We start from the raw sequence: 21,402 nt of genomic DNA, 5'->3' as shown, positions 1-21,402 counted from the left end.
TAGATCACAATTTACAGGAAGTGTTTAGGAAGGCTATGCAAGCCGCATGCAGGGAGGTGTAACTCCTAAATGGCAGAGAATTGATTAGTGAGACTGAAGGGGTATTGCCTACACACTAACACTGCTTCATTAAGCTAAAATAGTTTTGTTGCCTTTAGTGTCCCTTTAAGGTATCTCGAAGAAAATGACAGCATAAATGTAACCAAGACTGTGCTTACACAAAATTAGTTGACAGCACCATACATTATGAAAGGAAATACAAGCTTGAATATTTAAATATATTTCCTAGTAGTTAACTTAAAAGGCAGAGAATCGGGTTTCAAAATAGTTTGTTTTGTAAACCCTCTTAAAATGTCAGTTTCCCCCCAACCCTCACTGTATCTCAATGAAAGATTTGAAGTGTTTCTATAGAAGTTGGATGTCTCAACATTATTTTTAAGTTAAGACAGTGACATTTTTTAAAACAAACATATCCATTTTAAAAACAATCTGCCTGCCTTCCAGATATTCACTTCATAAATTCTGTCACTTAAAGCAGTTCTTGGAGAGCCATAAATCAGAGAGGCGTAAACTGTATATGACAGCAATAAATCTGAGTGTAAAAGCATGACTGCCTGCTGTGAAACCCAAAAACTGGTAATCAAGCCTGCAAATCTTAACTCCTCTCTTACCGGAGAAATCCATTCACAAAGAATAGCTTTCACTACCGCGGAGCGTAAAATTGCTAATTAAAGGATGTTGAGATATCAAAAGTATTTAAATGTTGTTACACAGTGGACTTGATTTGTAAAACACCACCAATATATCCTGTGATTGCAGGAAGGCCTGTTATTGTGTAAAGGCTAAATTTTCTACAGCACAGGTTTTTATAAATGAAGAAGATAGGACAAAATCTCCAATACTTCTGTAGCAAAGAAAAGTTTGGGCACACAACCGCTGGTAACTTGTAGCTTTTAGCAGTTCAAAGTCCAGAACAATGTTTTGGTCTCACAAGTAGACCTTTTCCAAGACACCTTTTAACAAAACGAAGCGTTATTCTCTTTTGACCCAATAAAAGCTACAAGATATCATCGATTTTGTGCCCAAACTTTTCTTTGCTACTGGTTTTATAATATACCTTTTGTGATTCATTCTTAGGGCATAGACCTGTTCTGGCCAAAAGTAAGTTACCCTGGTTTCATTGTGCATTACGTTTGATAGCCGTTTCAGTTCTACAACAGATGTTGGGGCGGGCTATGGTTTTACTATTCCTGGTATTCCTGGTAGCCGTGAGCTTACATTTTACTCCTCAGTCTTACTGACCATCATATGAGGGGTGTGGGTATGATCCAGCCTCACATGAGTTACCGGTGTCCTATTCAGTTAACATATTTGTATGGAGCGGTGACTTGTGGAGGCTTTGGACTTGTTTACCATTTTGTTACGATTTTGTTGTTCATTACTTTCTGTATGTGTTTGTGAACAGTTACACCTCTGAGCTGTTTTATGAAGGCAAATTGATGGCCAGCGGAAAGCAGCCGGCCCATAAAGAGTTCTATCCGCTGACGTTTTTCACCGCACGTGGCGAGGATGTCCAGGAGAAAAACAGTACCGCCTTTTATAATAACGCTGAGGTACTTCCTATAGATTGGGTCACCAACCTGTTCTGCTGCACTTTAAAGGGAGCTTATTTTATTGACTTGCTTACCTACAAGTGTTTTTTTTGTTTATTTCAGTGTGTTGGAATATAATCTCCTTCAAGCCTATAAACTCTATGGCCATGACAGTGATAAAGAGCATGCAATTAAAAATGTATTTGCTGTTTAAAGGCGCATTAATCAATGTGTAAACATTTGCGTTTGAATAGTCCTGAAAATCTATCTTAAAGCAGAAGTTAAAACAGCATTACCTCTTCTGTAAAAATTGTCATAAGTGAGCCCGTCATCTATTCTCACAAATTTTAGAGAGTAACAATTTGTCTTTCATGACAGCTCTTCAGCCTTTAAGTTACTGTTGGGGGAAAAAAAAAACCCCATCAAAATGCTCAGATTTTAAAGGGATATGTACCTCATACCCCAAGCAGCTTCTGATTATGAAAAGTACCTAGAGGAAAGTGTTGCTATGGACAGCAATTAAGTCTGTGATAGCGGCTAGGTTGTTAATGGGTTAATAACGACCTGTAACAATTTTTTTTTTTTATATATAGAGGGTCCAGGCATACACAATTAAACCATTCATATCATTTTACTCCTTGCTCATCATTGATAACATGAGAGAATGTAAATAAATCTATGTAGTGATCACTTATTCAAAGGATCTCTGATTTTATAAGCCGTTCATATAATATCACGTTTTAGATTAGATGGATCTGCATGTTAGACCCGTTTGTTGCAGAACTGCACGATGACTTGTCATGCGAAGTACGGGTAAATTCTCATTGGAGTTTCAGTTTTACAGCAAACGTGCAGATCCCATGTTAATTTTACTTTAGTGTCTTATCAGTGTCCAGAACCTATTCCACTTCACATAGAACTGTCTGGCAGGGTGCACACTATGTATGCAGGAACCTCCTTGAGCCTGAATCTGCATTTTTAGTATTTTTGTGTACCTTACAGGCAGTGTGCCCCTTTTCTGGAGCAATCCATGCATAGTTCATGTGTGGGGACTTCCCAGGTCTTCACGATCTTGTCAAAGCAGACAGATTTTAGTCTCATGTACTGCAGTGCTAGGTATTGATTGATCGGTACAGGAATGGCATATTCCCAATGCATGGAGAGCCTTAATTGTGTGTACATTTAACTCCATTTGCTGACAGTCACGCCTTTTTCAGTAATACACTCAAACCAATGCTAAAATATTGTATAGGTGTCATTCCGTGTGAAATGCACTCATTTTATTTATTTTTGCCTCACCAGGTTAAATTATTTTTTTTTTTTTTTTGAGTATGCATGCAGAACAAAACCTAGTCTTACATGGGCTCCATTCCATACCCCTTTGTCATATGATTAAAGGCCTATGGTAAAACCAGATGGGATCATTAGAGCAAGCACTGTACCCAACTGGTCTTCCAGCATAGTTTGTCATCGCAAAACCATTAACTTTTCCAAACTGTAGCTCCGTTTAGGAATAGGAAATCGTTACCAACCTATGCCGTCATTCCGTTTTCAAACCACAACAAGTCTATAGCATGTTGTAGCTAATCACACTGTGACCCCTATAGAGATGAATGATATCAATGAAAGATTAACTTCAGTTTAGCAATTATTATTAAAACCATTACTCCAATTTTAGTGATTTACTAAAATATGCCTGGGGACAGTGAATTGGAGGAGAGAGTATGACTGGAAGAAGCTGTGATGGGGAGGAAGTATGGCTTAGTGAGTGTATGGTAGAAGAGTGTGAATTAATTTGAGGTAGTATTGCTGGCTGAGATATAGCTGGAAGTGCATTGAATTAAGGAAATATGGCTGGGTGGCAGTTTAGTTGATGTGGGGAGGGGCATTGAATTTGGTGGGTTGTCTCTGGAGGCGCTTCAGTGATCTAGGGAAAATGCCTGGGGACAGTGAATTTGTTTGAGGCAGTGGAGGAGCAGCATGGTAGCGCAGAGTCTTAGACCGACCTTGGTTTTGGCCATCTCCCGAGATCACTGTATATTGTTCAAACCCATACCCTTAGTGCAGGGGCAGGCAACCTTGGGCACTCCAAATGTTGTGGACTACATCTCCCAAAATGCTATTGCATTCATAATGCTGGCAAAGTGTCAAGGGATATATAGTCTGTAACATCTGGAGTGCCCAAGGTTGCCTATTCCTGGCATAGTGTACTTAACATTATTGGGAATTATCTAAATTGTTTTGGTTTTGTAAAATGCTACTTTTATCCTGATTGATTTTATCGATTTTAGGTTTTTGAAGTAGTCGAACGAGTGGAGGAGTTGCGGAGGAAGTGGCCAGTGGCCTGGGGCAAGCTAGATGATGGCAGCATTGGAGTGGTATCGCCTTACGCCGATCAAGTGTTCAGAATTCGGGCTGAGCTGCGCAAGAAACGTCTATCAGAGGTCAGCGTGGAGAGAGTACTTAATGTTCAGGGTAAGACTTTTCTTTCATGTATTCTTTGTAATTTCATTAAAGCAGCACTGTTGACTCCTTACCAAAATATGGCACCGGGGGACTCCTGGTACCACAACCACTAGGGTGGTGAGGGTGCTTAAAGTACTTCTTGAATTTTGACCTCTTAGCCTGCCTTCCATAGTATCACTTCCATTCCCTTGGGCCTGCCTTCCATAGTATCAGTCCCCTACCCTTGGGCCTGCCTTCCATAGTATCAGTCCCCTACCCTTGAGCCTGCCTTCCATAGTATCAGTCCCCTACACTCGGCCTGCCTTCCATAGTATCAGTCCCCTACACTCGGCCTGCCTTCCATAGTATCAGTCCCCTACACTCGGCCTGCCTTCCATAGTATCAGTCCCCTACACTCGGCCTGCCTTCCATAGTATCAGTCCCTACCCTTGGGCCTGCCTTCCATAGTATCAGTCCCCTACACTCGGCCTGCCTTCCATAGTAACAGTCCCCTACCCTTGGGCCTGCCTTCCATAGTATCAGTCCCCTACCCTTGGGCCTGCCTTCCATAGTATCACTCCCCTACCCTTGGGCCTGCCTTCCATAGTATCAGTCCCCTACCCTTGGGCCTGCCTTCCATAGTATCAGTCCCCTACCCTTGGGACTGCCTTCCATAGTATCAGTCCCCCCTACCCTTGGGACTGCCTTCCATAGTATCAGTCCCCTACCCTTGGGACTGCCTTTCATAGTATCAGTCCCCTACCCTTGGCAGCCTTGGTTTGCCCTTTCTGCTCTCTATACCTGACCTCTCATTGCTGTACTTGGTAGCTAACCATTAATTACTAATTTTTCATGAAATGTTTTCTTTCTCCCCCCCCATCCCCCCCCCCAGGGAAACAGTTCAGAGTCTTGTTTCTCAGCACTGTGCGAACACGGCACACTTGCAAACACAAGCAGACACCAATAAAAAGGAAGGAGCAGCTCCTAGAGGATTCAACCGAGGACCTGGATTATGGTTTCCTGTCAAATTACAAGCTGCTGAACACGGCCATCACTCGGGCACAGTCCCTAGTAGCTGTTGTTGGGGATCCGATTGCTCTTTGTTCCATCGGACGGTGCAGGTATGAGGTCTTTCAAATCCTCTGTTTACCTCTTGGCATATATAAAAGGGCCTCTACCAGCACCATAACCACCAATTCATTGCTCAACTTATATTGCACTGATATCTGCAGCATTTAGCACAATTTACTGCAACCTTCCCCTTTTCACTTTGACTGTAGAAAATGCATCTATGCTTGACAGTGTGCGCTCTTGTGTTTTGTAGTTTTACACTTTATTGGCAAGCATGTTGTGCCTTGCTTTTCGAGGACTTTCCTGTGATGTTAAATGTGACACTAGATAAAGAACTTTTAACTGCGTTGCTTCAAATCTGGGCTTTTCTGTTCGGTCAAGACATCATCCATCCTTGAGCCTTGCCTTTGCATTGGGCCTTCTTCCCCACTGATTCTTTGCAATTTGCATATTCCCAGCCCAAGCTCAGGGATTTGTAGGACATTTGAATTTGTATTCAATGCTAGCAGACATTGCTTGCACAATGTTATGTCTTGGAAATGAAAAAAAAATAAAATCGCTGCAGATGGCTAACTTTTAGTTTGCTGTTGGATTGTGTGACAAGAGCTGTTAAATATTTACCAAGCGGATATATTGGCTTTGGGTAAGGATACAATTTGTAGACCCATTTCTGCTACCAAGCTGAAGCTAATTGCGTCCCTCCGTAAAATACAATGAAATAGTAAATGTGTAACTGATGTGCTATGTAAACAAATCATTTGCAGGTAAAGAATTTAGTCTTCAAAGGGCTGTGAAAGGGACAGAGGAATGATCAGAGCGATTGCCTGTAGCTTGCTTCCTAAATAGAGCAAATTAGTGCAGCTAGGCAGCTGACCGTGTGGAGCGGCACTCTGTCTTAACCAACACTGTTTCTGGGTGGGTTTTGTCAGCTATCTCTGAAAACTCATTAGATTCCAGGAGAAAAGTTGATTTGTGTATGTAGTGGGTGTTTGTTTGCACGGATGTTGGCGAAAGTGCGCCAGCTGATGGTCGGTCTTTTCAAGGGAATGATTCTCCTCATTTACTGGCTCTTGGAATTGATGCTGTGTTACTATTTCCCGGGTTTCTGTCTTCTCTGCTTCGTCTAACGTTGCGTTCTGACCATTTTAAAAACCAGGTCCAGGAACTAAGAAGAGAACAACCTCTTCTATACAGTATTATGTATACAATCTCCATTAACATGGTTAACGTTCTCTCAGCTGATAGTCTCCCCAGTCTGGCTGGAGCAATATTTCCCTCAGATTAATACTCTTGTAAAATAAGAGTTAGCAGATGTAGCTGTAATTGACTCTCATTGAATGAATGCTGCCAAATGCAGCTCAGATTTCATACTATTAAACATTGGAAGAGGCTTGTGGATTGTTAGAAATATATTAAGTTTTTGGGAAAAAAAAGCTCTAGACAGATTTCAAAATGAACAGAGGTTTACTAAATAATACATGGGAACAGACCCTTGTAATTTTAGAATCAACCCACCACAAATAATAACTAAATTGCAAGCATATATTGATCAGATCAGACTGGAATTGGACCCCCAACCCCCTTACTTAAAGGGACACTATAAGGCACCAAAACAACTTTAACTTACTGAAGCAGATTATTTCTTAGTGAATGCCGCTACTATGCTTATGTTCCATATTTTGTTTCTGCCGCGTGCTTCGTCAACTGGGGGGTTAACTATTGGGCTGCTGTTTGTCTTTATAGGATCGCTTACTTGCTTGGAACTGGTTAAAGAATTTCCTTAATGCTGCAGTTGACTACTAAGATTTCTAAATGCTGCCACACAAACAGAACGGCGGGGGTAGGAGAGGGAGTAATTTATCTTCTATCTTTCAGCTGCTTACCTTAACTGACTCTCTCGCTGTCGCTTAGCCAGACAAATTTATTTTTTAGTATTGGTTTACATTTGCATGAGCGATGACTATCCCTTATAGATTAGCAATTAGTCTGTTTGCAGGATGTACAGCAAGCAGAAGTAATGAGGTTACTCAGGTTTAAAGCAGTAATCCTATGATACATACAGCTGGCTGTGAGAGGGGTACAGAGTGCCACCACTAGAATATTTAACAGATTACACGATTTGGTACAAGCTAGCGGCCTGTACAGTCAGTGAACCAGCCGCAATAGACGTGCAACATTTCTATTGCGTTTTTTTACCGCCCCAATTGAAATGTCTCTTAAGGCAGTCCTTTGTTAACATTTCAAGTGTTCACCTTTAATTTATCTGCACCTTCGCTGTGATCCAGACCTTAGACTAAATGCCCTTCTTTTATAGGATATAATGGCAACTGTGCTTTGCAGTTACAGAGTACGCAGCAGTAGTCCTTACTGTCCAACCTCACCAGTGGTTGCATTGTGATGGCATGTAAAGTGTTATATTTGATGTCAGTGATTCCTTTTTTTTTTAAATAAAATAGTGTAGTAATTTATCCCAGTCAGCATGTTTTTTTTGTTTTTTTGTTTTTTTTTGAGGCAATTATTGAGGTGCCATACTTTGTTGTGGAAATCATGCATTTAAGACACAACTAGTAGTCCGTTTGTGCATATGTTTGATTTAATAAATTGCCGTAGTTGTCCCAGCTTGAGCAAATCTTGGTGAGGTTTGGAAGCAGGCCTTTATTGGTATGGGACAAATCTTTGTGGAGTCTTGGGTTAAAATTGCGATAATGGGAGCTTTTTTGCAATTACACTTTTAGCTGCGTTGATGATGTGCCGAGTTAAAGCTTCGTGTGGGTGGGGTAGTGTTTCAGTTTGCATATCTAATAGAAGAGCTGTGGTTCTAGCTTTGTAGAGTTGGTGCCAGAGAATGTGCCCGCTAACACATCACCCTTTGTGAATGTACATGTTAACATCCGTACCCACATAGAAATAATATCATTATTGATTCCACAGAATTTGACCCACTAACAACATAAAGTTGACCCTCCCAATAAAGTTCCTATTTAATATAAATACTCAAGAGTCTACCTCTTTTAGTAATTACACCCTCAGGAAGTATCTCTCTCATAACCAGATAACAGAATTCATCCCAACAGAACGTTTTCTCCTAGACTGTACGAATTGCCTTTATAATCCACGGTTTTATTTGCAGGAAGTTTTGGGAGCAATTCATCACAATTTGTCACGAAAATAAAAGCCTTCATGGGATCACCTTCGAGCAGATCAAAGCTCAGCTCGAGGCCTTAGAGTTGAAAAAAACCTATGTGCTTAATCCTCTGGCTCCTGAATTTATTCCTCGGGCACTTAGACAGCAGCATTCCGGAAACAGCTCCAAACAGCAGCAGCAGCAGTCTCCTCCCAAGGTAAAACCACAGTCTGTGCCACCATCCAGTCCCAGGGCAAGACCCCAGTCTGTGCCACCATCCAAAAATAGTTGTTTGAGAAGTGTCTCTCTTTCTGGTTCCTTTGCACAGGCTTTACCTCCAAAATGTCAGTATAAATCTTTCCTTTCATTTTCTTGTACTTGTTGGATTGGATCTTAATGCTGCCTTTTTGCTTTTTCCAGGGGAAAAGCCATCACAACCAAACAGAGCACTTTCCAGCTGATGGATTAGGTAAGTTGGTGCAAAATCCATGTGCATCCAGTCTGTGAGATTATAGGGATGACCTTGCGAACGTGTTTAAACAGTGTATTGGGTTCTTGTTAATTGGCTATTTACAGTATAAACCATGATCTGCGATATTGTTATATATGATGGCATATTTCAATAAATAAAAAACCCAAATATGGAATGTTTTGGGTAATGGACAATTAAGACATTAATACATTAAATGTAATGATCACTGGTTTAATTTTGTATTTTAATTTTTTTATATAGTTCAGCCCAATCCATCTGTTCTTATTGGAAATCCTATCCGGGCTTACACTCCTCCCCTGGGACCCCACACCAACATGGGCAAGTCTCCAAGTCCGGTACAAAGAATAGATCCACACACCGGCACCAGCATTTTATATGTACCGGCTGTCTACGGAGGCAACATGGTCATGTCTGTGCCTTTACCTGTGAGTATACCAACAGTGAATGCAAGCTTGGCTGTAAATGTATTGCTGATTCGAAGTGTCTGCTTAGATTGAGCTCACTGTTACTGGTACAGTATTAGATGTATATAAAAACTCCCTCTTGGTAATTACAATGAGATAAAGGTTTTATTTTTATAAAATGTATTCACCAGGTCTTGCTTTTCTTTGTTTCATTGCTTGTATTATCCATTCATGCATACATTGGCAAGCCCTTGTGAATACGCGTCAAAACTCTGCGCTGTTCCAGCCTTAGTTTAGTGATACAGCAAGTGAATTTCTTAAATACCAAAACTCTTGAACATCCTCACTTTACTGACCTCTTCTTGTTGCAGGTGACCTGGCCAAGCTATCAGGGTAGATTTTCAGTTGATCCCCGTCTCATGACCCATCCAGCTATGGCGTACAATATGAACATTCTCCAGGCTCATGGCCGAGGCTCTCCCATCCCTTTTGGGTTAGGTCATCACTCACCTGTCAACGTTGGTCAGCAACAGACACCACAGCCACCACACACCGACAAGGAGCAGCACGAACAAAACAGGAACGGTCTGTATGAGAAATTTAGGTCTCCCACAGAATTGCCTACTGTTTTCAATAACAAATGGTATCATTTACATTTATGTGATATTTGGGGTCTGACTGTGGCAGTTTACAAATATGTAAATGTGTCATCCATTACACTTAAGTTTTGAAAGTCAAATTATTTAAAGGGCACTATGAAACCACACTAGATCTAGTATTAAGAATAATACAGATTAGTCTGTATTAATGATCTTTTTAGATCTCATCCACATGTGTTCATTTAGAGAAGCAGCAATCCCATTAAAATCAAATTTGACAAAGCAATAAATTAACATTTCAGGTAAAAGCGAACACAATCCAGTAGCAGAACTGAATAAAATCCGCACGCCAGAAAAGAAACCACAAGAATGTAAACAGGTAAATCGTTACATTTACTGCCATTGACTTTGAATCAAAGGCTAATATTTGCTACTTTTGGGTTTAATTTTGTTTGTGTTTTATATTTTTGCTTTCCTGTCCCAAAGTTTAGTATTGTCAGTTGATTTTATTTTATATCCATAATATATGGTGTATTTTTATTTTTATTTTTGATAGGTCGATATGGATCCAAATGCACAAACAAGAAGCCCAGAATCACGGGCCAATCCTGGTTTTCTCAACCCTAAATTTCACAGGAAAGATAATCCAAATCAAAGACACCTGAACGTCCACCTCACCCCTCCACACCCTCAGTACCCCATACCGAATCGACATTACCCTCACTTATCTCAATTACCCAGACCGGCGTATTCTCTACAGCAGCAGCAACAAAACCATTTATCTGAACTGCAAAACCAAATACCTCCACAGCAGGGCCAGGTGGTCCAACAGCAAGCCCCATCTCAGCCCTCACAGCTCTCTCCAGCCTTCCAGCCCAACCCCAGCCACTCCTTTTTTAACAACCCCATGCCCCACCGACCTCATTCCCCCAGCGTGGATGGAATGATCCCCGAACAACCTCCTCACATGCTCCAAGACATCAATAACCCTCTAAGATCTGTTCCTCAACACAACCCGCTGTTATCTTCTCATATGAACAATTTTATTGAAGATGGTCCTCCGGGTTTAGGTGCTGGAGATGCTTTAGGTGGGTATTCATGACAGTATTGGATTAAAGCCGTCTGTTTACTTTACATACTAAAGGTTAATTAAATGCCATATGCACCAAAACACATGCATATTTATATGTACAGTGCTGATCTGGGTCATCACTTCTGTTCAAGTGGGAGAGCACAAGGCGAATATTTTATTTCCTGAAGGATGCAGAACAAGTCTGTTAATCAGTCTGATCAGATTTTTTTAGGCCGAGTTGTTATAAAAATTCCACATAATACAGGGTAATGCCTATAACAATCTTATCTATTCAATCTATACGAAGCTTCAGATTGGAGCGATTTGGTTACTCATATACCCTGTCCTCAATGCTTCTCTATGAGTAACATTTTGTTGGACAGAAGTAATCAAATTTGTTGATCTAAACAAAGAGTAGCTGCTGCAAGTAGTTTCTCCCACTGTATTACCAGTAAGTTTATTGGAGTGTAGGGTATTTTTATTTAGTGTTTTTTTTTTTTTTTTTTTTATATATAACACCCTTTATTATTTTAAGAAAAAGGTCAGGCACTGAAACTAAAAAAACAAAACAATCACCCCAATGATAGCTATGTATTGTATTTACTACTAGCCACTACTAGCCTAGAAATTTCTTGCCACTAGGCATGTGCAGTTGCCGATTTGTTTGACCCGGAACGGATTGTCCTGCATAGAACCCGTTTTGATTAAAAAAAAAAAAATTTAAACTGATTGATCTGTTTAAAAACAAATGCCGACTAATCGATTCAGAACAGATTTTTGTTGTGAAACTAATCAACAAATGCAAAACTGGTTCATCCATGGCCCAATCACTGGGTGTGAAAACTTCTCTCCAATGCAATGTTTTCTCTCGGTTTTTTACTTGCTCCTGATCTCCCAGATTACTGCATGTTGGCTTATCTTAGGAAAACACATTGGCAGCTACCTAGCAAGATCTCTGTATAGTGAACACGTTGGTGGTGTTATGTTGGATCCAAGTTGTCTCACAGTGAACAGCGAGTACGAGTAGAAGAGATGAGGACCTGAGATGGCTGAGATTAGAATAGATCTTATTTGAATTGTACAGAGATGTCATTTTAACTTGTCTGGAATAGTTATAGAAGTCCAGTGACCCATAAAACATTGGGGTATTGCATTGTTAAAATTCATTTTTATTGGGCTACATCATTGTTTATAGAGTGACGAGCATTCAGCAGTTGGCCCTGGTCAGTAAGTTATAGGACACAAATCTGAAGATTTAAGCATCAGTCCCCACTTGTATCATTCCGTATATGAATTTGCCACACTAGATTGAATTGCTCTCGCTATTCCCTGTTGGCTTGGTTAGCTATGAGTACTGTATGTAACAGAAGGATGTGCTTTTGTTTCTTGATACTCCCTGCTAATCGGTCTCCCCTCCTTTTCCAGATCGCCTCCATGGCAGCGTGGCCCTGGAAACATTAAGACAGCAGCAGACGAGGTTACAGCATTGGAATGAGCATAACGCCTATCTGAACCAAGGCAACATCCCGTTCCCACACCATCCCCATCCTCACCTGCAAGCATTGGGAATACCCCAACAGCAGTTAGTCCGACCCAATTGGAAGACCCCCAACAATGCAGAGGATGAATCGGAGGTGGCTTATTCCAGGTGGGTGGCTTGTTCGTATCGTAAATTGTTGTTCAGATTGATCACTAATCTTCGTAACTATGTTCTATGATATTGTTCAATAAACTTTGAATGGCAAAAAGTGATAATTGAAATTATAATTATAATTTCTCAGGATAAACAGCTGTATGTATAAAAGGAAAACTTTGGACGTTGAGGTGCTATAAAATTGGTTTGGTCATCGAGAAAATATAGCTTTATATTTTTATTTATTTATTTATTTATTTATTTATTTTTAAATACAAATCCATCCAGCTTAACTACCCATATCCTACATTTCACCTACTGCATGGGTGCCTGCAATGTCCCTTTAAAGTGTTAAGTCGGTTTTAGGTTAGGCTTCGTGTAACAGATTTTTTTTCCCTTAAACTTTCTTCCGCAGATTAAAAAAATCTAATCACTGCAATATATTTTTTTTTTTTTTTTTAATTCTTTATTTTTGCAGTGCATATAATAATCACAGGCATACATATGGTACCCCAACGGCAATCCATATGTAGGTTTCAAGACATTAGTTACAGTGGGGAATAGATAAACAATGCACTTTTTTTTTTTTTTTTTTTAATGTATACATAGGTTTGACATCAGGTTGGGTATAAACATGGCTTAAGAATAGCTTGCTCATTCTTGCAGCATGACATGCCAAAATAATCATGCATTTAACTTAAAACAAAAGCATGTCATACTTGGCTGTTTATCTGGCTAGACATGGTTAAGTTAACTAAAGCATTTACGGGTAACGAAATTAGGCAGGCTAAGGTCTCAGATGTTATCTTGCTATGATGTGCATAAAAACGATTTAAACAGAGGGATCTTTTACACAGGTGACATGCCTATCTAGCTGGTTTAAGTACTAGTCGCTTTAAAACAAGTGGAAAGTCTGAGGAGGTTGAGCAGATAGGCACAGAAGTTTATATAGTTATCTGCTTGTCGTCTGTATGGTCTCTTCTTCTGTGGGTGGTCTGAGTCAGATCCGGTCCCCTACACAGTCCCCTTTGCTCAGCCTATGCCGCCCTTTCGCTGGTGGGGATCTCCTCGATACCTCAGGTGATATGTGCAGTCTGGCGTGGTGCTGCTGTCTTGGCGGGTTACAGTGCCTCGTGGAGATGCTTCTTGAGGTCGGTAGTTCTCCGCCACGAGGTAACAGCCAGACTTGTTTGTGCGCTGCTCGCTGTTATGCCGTAGAGTTGTTGGTCGGCCATCTTGGCACGCGCTGTCCGTTCCACAGCGCTCGGCCTGAGTGGAAATGCAGCCGTGTACGTTGCCCGTGGGGACCGGGATGACCCCCCCCCCGGCCCAGAGGGGGGGGGGGGGTGGCAGACCGCCGGCCAGAGAACTGGGTGAGCGGCCGTCTCACCCGAGCTCAAGCCCGTAGGCCTCAGGCCTGGATCGGGTGACTTTGGTGCCTTTGGGGGTCCCATCGGGTATCCCTGGAATCTCCATCACATGGGTGTTGTTGTGCTCTCATTTTCAAGCTGTTGAGTGCCCATGGCCCGCCGTTAGCTCCGATTTTTCGGCTCCGAGGCAGGAGCTCAGACAAAGCGTGTCTGATCCGGCCGGCGGCCAGGCCCCGCCCATCACTGCAATATTTTAAATACATTCTCAAACTATTCTTTAATGCAATAAATATATTGGGAAATAAATGGCAAGCTACTATGATAAATATGCCTATTCTATTTCTTGTCTCAGTCACCGTATCTCTGTCTGGAGCCAGACTGCTTTCTACCAAACATAGATATTCTGATAGGAGACATTATCAATCTTGATAATACACCTCAGAGCTTTATTAACAGAAATGGGTGCACATTTAAAAATGTATTCACACTGTGTCTTTCATATTTTAGCGTATTTAACTATTATTTATGTATGCTGAAGGTAATATATAGTTTTAGGAAATATAGTTTGGTATGATTTGCTATAACCTCTCCCTTTAAATCACGTATACTAGTACCAACTTAAAACAATACTTTTGGTCAGTATACCCGTGGTTTATTTTGTGTTTAGTAGAAACTGTCATATGACCGGTTTTACAATTTGTCAAGCCATATAAGCCCTTAAAGAAGCTTTAGTTTAGGTAAAAATGTAATTTTTATTAAAGGGTTTTTTTTTTTTTTTTTTTTTTTTTTTTTAAATCCTAAGATTATACATGAGACAAGTAGTGCCTCCATCTTAGCGTTGGTCACAGTGGCTGATGGGAACAGGCAGCATATTGCAAGATGCTCAATAGATGCCTGATACTTATTGCTCAAGATTATCTTCTATGAGCAATAATGAAGAAAGCCTAGGAAGGACAGCCTAAATGAAGTATATCTTCCAATCTGCAACCCTCTTGTCCACCTCTGCACAAGCAAACGTTTCACCCTGTGTGGTCTTTGCAAAAAAATTAAAAAAGTTAGTGCCACTTTTATAACAGTCATAGATTAATAAAGGCGCAGGGGCACATCCAAGTCATGCCATTAGTTTCCAGAATCCTCCTGTTCAGAGAAAAGGAAACGTAATATTCCAACTGTCTGATGGACATCATTCTCACAGGAAGTCCAGGTTTGTCAGTGATAGTTTATTCAGTTATAAATGGCGGAAGAGATTTTACTATGATTATTTATTATCAGCAGTTTTTAAAGGGCTCGATGATGGTGTAGATAAAATGTTTGGGATAGCCACAATAATGTTTTTTCTTATCTTCTTCTATTTTACACTTTCAGATTCCAGGAATTCTTGCGAGAACTTTCCCATCAAGATCCAAGCGATAACCGTGAGCTGAATGAAATGCCCCCACCGCAGTCTAGACTGTTACAATACAGACAGGTCCAGCCCAGAAGCCCACCAGCACTGTCATCCCCTTCCTCTAACCACAGCGGCCACTATCCAAACTTCAACGAAAACAGCCGGGAGTTGGAAATGGCCAACAATCCAGCATTTACCCAGCACATAGCCCAAATGTACAATAGTCCTTACCCCATGCCCTCTGGGCACCTAACACCTCCGCCCCTCAAATACCTGCAGCACGACGGATCATGGACATATGCTAATCTACAGCAAAACCCCTTAATGGGCCAGGGTTTTCATTACGGTATGACCCCTCTTCAACACAGACCTCCCCAGAACCCGTTCATACACCATCTACAGAACCATCAGCAAGCGTCCAATCAGGAAGCATTTCACCCGCCTTCATCGCGAGCAGTGTCCACCTCTTCACTCCACAATTTAGAAGAGGTAAATGCTCCAGGTTGGATTTAATGGGTTCAAGGGATGTAGCATAGCCTGCATGCATTGTCTTAATCATGTGTGAATGTCTGCATAATGGTTTATTGACCTGGCTGTTAATGGTATCACTGAGGACAAAAGCTGTTATTTTGATATGCATGGTTATTTATTCTACTTGCACCGTAAAGGATCACTATAGGGTCAGGAACACAAAAATGTATTCCTGACCCTTTAGTGTTAAAACCACCATCTAGCCACCCTGGGACCCTCATGCCTCCATAAATATAGCAAAATCTTACTGTATTCAAGCCTGAAGCTGTAGATCTGCATGTTGTTTGCATCAGAAAAACAAGCTGCCTGCTGACATCAGCAGAAGTGGTAGCCTGATCCAATCACAGTGCTTCCCCATATAATTGGCTGAGACTGACAAGGAGGCAGATCAGGGGCAGAGCCAACACGATTCAAACACAGCCCTGGCCAATCAGCATTTCCTCATAGAGAGGAATTGAATCAATGAATCTCTATGAGGAAAGTTCAGTGTCTGCATGCAGAGGGAGGAGACACTGAATGTTTGGATGCATTTTAGGCAGCCATGACCCAGGAAGGATCTCTAACAGCCATCTGAGGAGTGGCCAGTGAAGCTATCACTAGGCTGTAATGTAAACACTGCATTTTCTCTGAAAAGACAGTGTTTACAGCAAAAAGCCTGAAGGTAATGATTCTACTCACCAGAACAAATTCAATAAGCTGTAGTTGTTCTGGTGACTATAGTGTCCCTTTAAAGATGAATTGCCATAAAATTAACATTTTAATATGTTATTTTAAGTATGCATTGAATATATATTAAAGGATCACTATAGTGGCAGGAAAACTAAGTGGCAGAAAACTAAGTGGCAGGAAAATTTTTACATGTGAAGGGTTAAAACCTGAGGGACTTGGCACCCAGACCACTTCATTGAAGTGGTCTGGGTGACTATAGTGTCCCTTTAATAACTGTTGTTTAATGGCCGTGACCCTTTTGTATAAAATATGCTGGGGGCTTTGGCATGTTAATTGCCCTCCATCCAGTCAAGATGCTGTGATCCAAGTATTCTACAAACGCCAGTCAGTGTAACGGTACAGATCACTGACCGCAGCCGGAAGAATCAACAAAAGGATTACTTTCCTTGTAACGTTTAAACAGAGTTATATCTTTAACAGAATTATTAACTCTCTTTTAATATTTCTGGATATGCTTTACAAATGATTTAATATTTTTTGAGGGGGGAAACACACTTTTTTTTTGTTTTCTGCAAAAATACTAAATCATTTAAAGAGCTTATCTGATCATTTTAAACCGAGGCCTAATTCTGAATTGTAAACTAGAGACCAAAATAGCTGATCTGAAAACATTCTCCATCCCGGCTATAGTCACAGCTTTCATCGTCGATTTTAAATTCAGACTTTAGTGAGAAACCCTGGGAGTGTTCAATAGGGCATTATAAGAAAATGGGCGTTAACCCATCTATGTAACAATGACCGCATTTACCCCACCACCACCTTTCTATGAATGTTCTATGCGGATAGGGTAACGTCATTCTCTGCAAACGGAATTCATTACGAAGCTTCTTTTATTACATAAGTGATTGTGATCTGTGGCCTCCAACCAATCGTTCTCATAATGTGAGGTAGCACTGAATATCTCATTTCTGCTGCTACGCAGATATAATTTATTGTAATGCTTTCATTGTTACATTGGCAGATTTCAGAGAGATTGCACAGGTAACGGGAAAATGGAAGTGGAATACAGTTGAAATTATACTTTATATATACATTATGTCCATGACCACCTCTTCAGTTTAATGGTTTGTCTTGTGATTTAAAACGAAAAGAAATTTGTCGTATTTTCCCTGCCCCCGAATTATATAGATGGGGCATCTAGCGACACCTTCTTCTCTGATTTCCATACAGCCAGTACCTTACAGAGCATTTGGGACCTGCCTGGACACTTATTGTGGTTGGATCATTTCAGTGGTGTCCTAATAGTTTTGTTATTCTAATGGTGACTACTATTTGAGTGTAATTTATTGTTGACATGTTGGGCAAGTCCCTTCAGTAAACATCCACAGTCGTTTGCGATTTAGCAGAGATCGAAACGTTCTGTGCACAGTCCCAGTTCTGCTTAGAGCGTTGGTTCCTGGGATTTGTTGTTTAGTTCTGCATTTTGTGCGAACGACAGTGGTTAACTGATCTCCCAGAAGGCTTTGCAATGATTCCTGGTGACATGAATGCTTATTGAATGCTGCAGGCTTGGTGCGAATAACCGAAACAGAGCTGTACACTGGGAAAAACTTGGTATTGTAGAATGTCGGAGGCAAACTTTCACTTTTTGTAAAAACATCTCTTTACATTTACAAAAACAAAGTGAGCATGCAAAAAAAAAAACAAAATAAACCATAATCTGTGTAAATAATGCATAGGTTGATTTTGTGCCTTTAAATCCATTAAAAGCTCTCTTAAAGTGAGATTTCAGTAGTTATAAAATATATTTGTGTACCTTTTCTAGCAAACTTCAGTCCGTGGGGGTAGATTCCCCCTCAACCCCCTGTGCAATGCGTTGCTTGTCTTGGTCGTCAGGAAGCCTCCTTTTCGTGGAGACCATCTGTTGGATGCAGGACATTTTGGCAATTTTTTTCCTCTGCCGGATTATGCTGCACAAATGGAGTGGATTCATTAAATGCTTGCATTTTGACCTAAAATGTTGCGGTAGCGTGCTTTGCTTCGACTTTGAAAAATAAGTGGGCAGACTCTATTAAGTAATCTTTCCCTTTGAAAATAAAGATCAAAGTCTGACTTAGTGTCAGACTATCATTACTGAAAGCAGGAGATTTGGGTCTGTTAGCTGGAGGTTTTAGTATATGCACCCCGTGGATAGAAGGAATGCGGAAGGTTACAGAACCCATATTTTTGTTTAACCAAATCCTTTTTTTTTTTGTTCTTTAGAAAAATGCTTTTTGCACATATTGGAGCAGAAATATCACATCTGATGGCAGTATGTACAGTGAATAACATGTGTACGGAGATTAGAATGCACGGAGCACAGTAGCATTGTCATTTTTTTACCTGTCTGTATCCACATTAAATATGTGAGCGTGACCTCTGTTATTGGCCTTCCTTTTTGAAGTCTTTCCTGTGATGCATTCGTATACACCAGAATGTGTAAATTATAGATCAAAACATCATGCCTAGAAATAAAGTGCCTCTAGCTAAATTAATTTAACAGGAGACAACAGAGTACAGCTGTAGGGTGCCATTACAGTGCACTGGACACTGTACTGTCAATTATTCTCCAAAACCGGTGCCCTGCTAGTCATGGCATCACATTAATATGTTCCCATAGAAATGGCCTGTAAAAGAAATCCATAACTAAATCCATTTATACTAGTTTGTGTATAGAATGAGTGAAATGCTGGTTATAGCACTGCTGTACAATGTGTAAGTAAATAAAACCCTTTCAGTTTAAAGGGTGTATATTGGGGGAAGGGACTCTACCAGCTGCAGGAGGCAGGCCTTTGATCCTCTAGCGATCCAAAACAGGATGACGTTGGCTTGTTCTTTGTGCTGTTTTTGGTCCCAGTTATATCTGTTGCTTTTGTCACTAAAAATATTAATTAACAAACTTTTTTGGAATTAATAAAAATGTTGACACTAAAAATGGTTATCGCTGACATCTGACCATGTCTGTAATTATCATTATTTTTTGCGTTTTTTTCTTGTTTAAGTATGAACCACGAGGACCTGGCAGGCCGCTGTACCAAAGAAGAATCTCTGCTAGTTCGGGACATGCTGTTCCCGAGGAGTTAGGAGCTTGTCAAGAAAATCTTGGTCCATGTAAAGAGGCTCAAGAACATGGCGGCCAGCCTGCATTTAGCTACTTATCCCCTGAGCTGTGGGTCAACGCGGCATCGTCAGTCTCCTATCAGAACATTCCGTGCAATGGATCCAATCGACCGTTACCACCTAGGGACATGTTAGGTAATAATACATTGCTCTCCCAGCACCTATATTTTTGTCAGTAGCTTTCAGGCACATGTTCTGTTAAGTTTATGAGCTTTTTTTTTTTTTTTTTTTACTTTGGCCTTTATGGAATGCACTTTTAAACATAATTTATTTTAAGTCGTATGAAATAAGTGCTGTATTAACTTGTGTATTTTTTGGTGGGGGTTAGGCTTTCCATTTAAAAAAAACAAAAAAAGAAATATATATATATATATATATATATATATAATTTTTTATTTTAATCCCCCCCCCCCCCCCCCCCCCCCCATCCATCTCTCCTCCCCCTCCTAGTTTTAAATCTAAGTACAGACAACTTTATATTGGGCTCTATATTGGGCTGAGCTCTCCTCTCTTCTGGTGTCTGCATGCTTCTATCAGTTTACATAACCGTTCCACTCTTCCTGTCGGGATTAATTACTTATCCCATAAATCTCTGTTGGACAGAAGTTTATGGAAATAGAGGCTCCTCATTGGAAGTGTCTTTCAGGTTAAGCAGAGGTCTGCCAAAATGGCAAATTACGCTAGTCTCTCTAGAGGCCTCTTATTACACCCATCTTGTATTTAATTATTCAACAGTTTTGTATGTGACATTCTTGGCCTTTGGTTTTTTTCCTCCACTATTGCTGGAGACCCACTCTTTCACAGGAAATAAAACCGCTACCCTTCTGTTTGTGTTTTTGCAGTTGCTCCACCGAAAATGTCAAAACCTCCTGATGATCTTCTGAAGGCTGAAAACATCCAGATGGCCAATTCCTTTAACTACAATGTCCTACAACATCTTGGCCAGTTCCCACCTCTAATGCCCAACAAACAGATTGTAGAGCCCAGTGGCGCAGCGGCTGTCCAGCAGAGCAACAGCAAACCAACTATGTCTTACGCAAGTGCACTGCGGGCGCCCCCAAAGCCCAAACCCCCACCAGAGCAGGCAAAAAAAAATAGTGACCCTTTGTCTTTGTTTCAGGAACTTAGTTTAGGCAGTTCATCAGGTAGCAATGGCTTTTATTCCTATTTTAAATAAATGCCCCCCCCCTCCTGTTTTTGATTTTATTATGCACCGTTTTTGTTTTTGTATTGTAGAAAATCTTTGTTTTAGCTTTGGATAAAGAGTTAAAAGAAAAAAAAAATAGGCTCGTCAGTGCTTTTCAGCTATTTTTGTTTTTCTTGTGTGTAAGTGTGTGTATTGTATTTGTGTGTATGTATATATAGTATAAATATATTTAGTATTTTATATATACATATTCACAAATCAATATGTCTGTATATACATCCTAAAATGTGTGTGTATATAGGGATATACAGACACACTATCAAACATACACACAACCATAAAATGTAGGGGGGAGGTATATTCCTAAATATACGTCCCGACAGCAGTTAAAGGTTTTGCTGCTAAATTTGCAACTAGTTCAAAAATTTAAAACAAAAAAAAAAAATAACAATTTTAAGAAAATTTAATAATTTTGCAAATTTTAATGTTGGTCAGACTTTTGACTGCTTTTTATGTAGAATAAATTTTTTTTTTTCTTTTTTTAACGTGTGTAAAATGAAGCATTGCAGTTAGCAGCATAGTTAGCTGGACTGTTAAATTAAAAAAAAAAATTTAAAAAAATAAATAAAAAAGGAAAAATGTAAGCAAAACTTTGTCGAATTTAAAAAGGAAAAAAAAAAAAGTTAGTAGCCTTTACATATATTCA

The 21,402-nt window shown here is 40.2% G+C and overlaps 1 protein-coding gene across 5 annotated transcripts in view; it reads left to right on the top strand.

Annotated features, from left to right (window-relative positions):
* HELZ (helicase with zinc finger) overlaps positions 1–21,135 on the top strand; it is a 70,836-nt gene extending 49,701 nt beyond the window's left edge. For all 5 annotated transcript variants that reach the window (XM_063456132.1, XM_063456131.1, XM_063456129.1 and 2 more), the window contains 13 exons: positions 1,466–1,613; positions 3,884–4,067; positions 4,930–5,158; positions 8,239–8,449; positions 8,653–8,701; positions 8,966–9,150; positions 9,501–9,714; positions 10,031–10,107; positions 10,285–10,816; positions 12,226–12,448; positions 15,169–15,679; positions 19,432–19,684; positions 20,392–21,135. In XM_063456132.1, coding sequence (XP_063312202.1) covers positions 1,466–1,613; positions 3,884–4,067; positions 4,930–5,158; positions 8,239–8,449; positions 8,653–8,701; positions 8,966–9,150; positions 9,501–9,714; positions 10,031–10,107; positions 10,285–10,816; positions 12,226–12,448; positions 15,169–15,679; positions 19,432–19,684; positions 20,392–20,726 — 3,151 coding nt within the window. In that variant the 3' untranslated portion in view covers positions 20,727–21,135. The remainder of the gene's footprint in view (positions 1–1,465; positions 1,614–3,883; positions 4,068–4,929; positions 5,159–8,238; positions 8,450–8,652; positions 8,702–8,965; positions 9,151–9,500; positions 9,715–10,030; positions 10,108–10,284; positions 10,817–12,225; positions 12,449–15,168; positions 15,680–19,431; positions 19,685–20,391) is intronic.
* Positions 21,136–21,402: the final 267 nt, after the last annotated feature.

The sequence above is a fragment of the Pelobates fuscus genome, chromosome 5 (assembly GCF_036172605.1).
Source record: "Pelobates fuscus isolate aPelFus1 chromosome 5, aPelFus1.pri, whole genome shotgun sequence".
Lineage (NCBI taxonomy): Eukaryota > Metazoa > Chordata > Amphibia > Anura > Pelobatidae > Pelobates > Pelobates fuscus.
The sequence above is the reverse complement of the archived record's forward strand: the minus strand, read 5'-3'. Positions and strand labels throughout refer to the sequence as shown.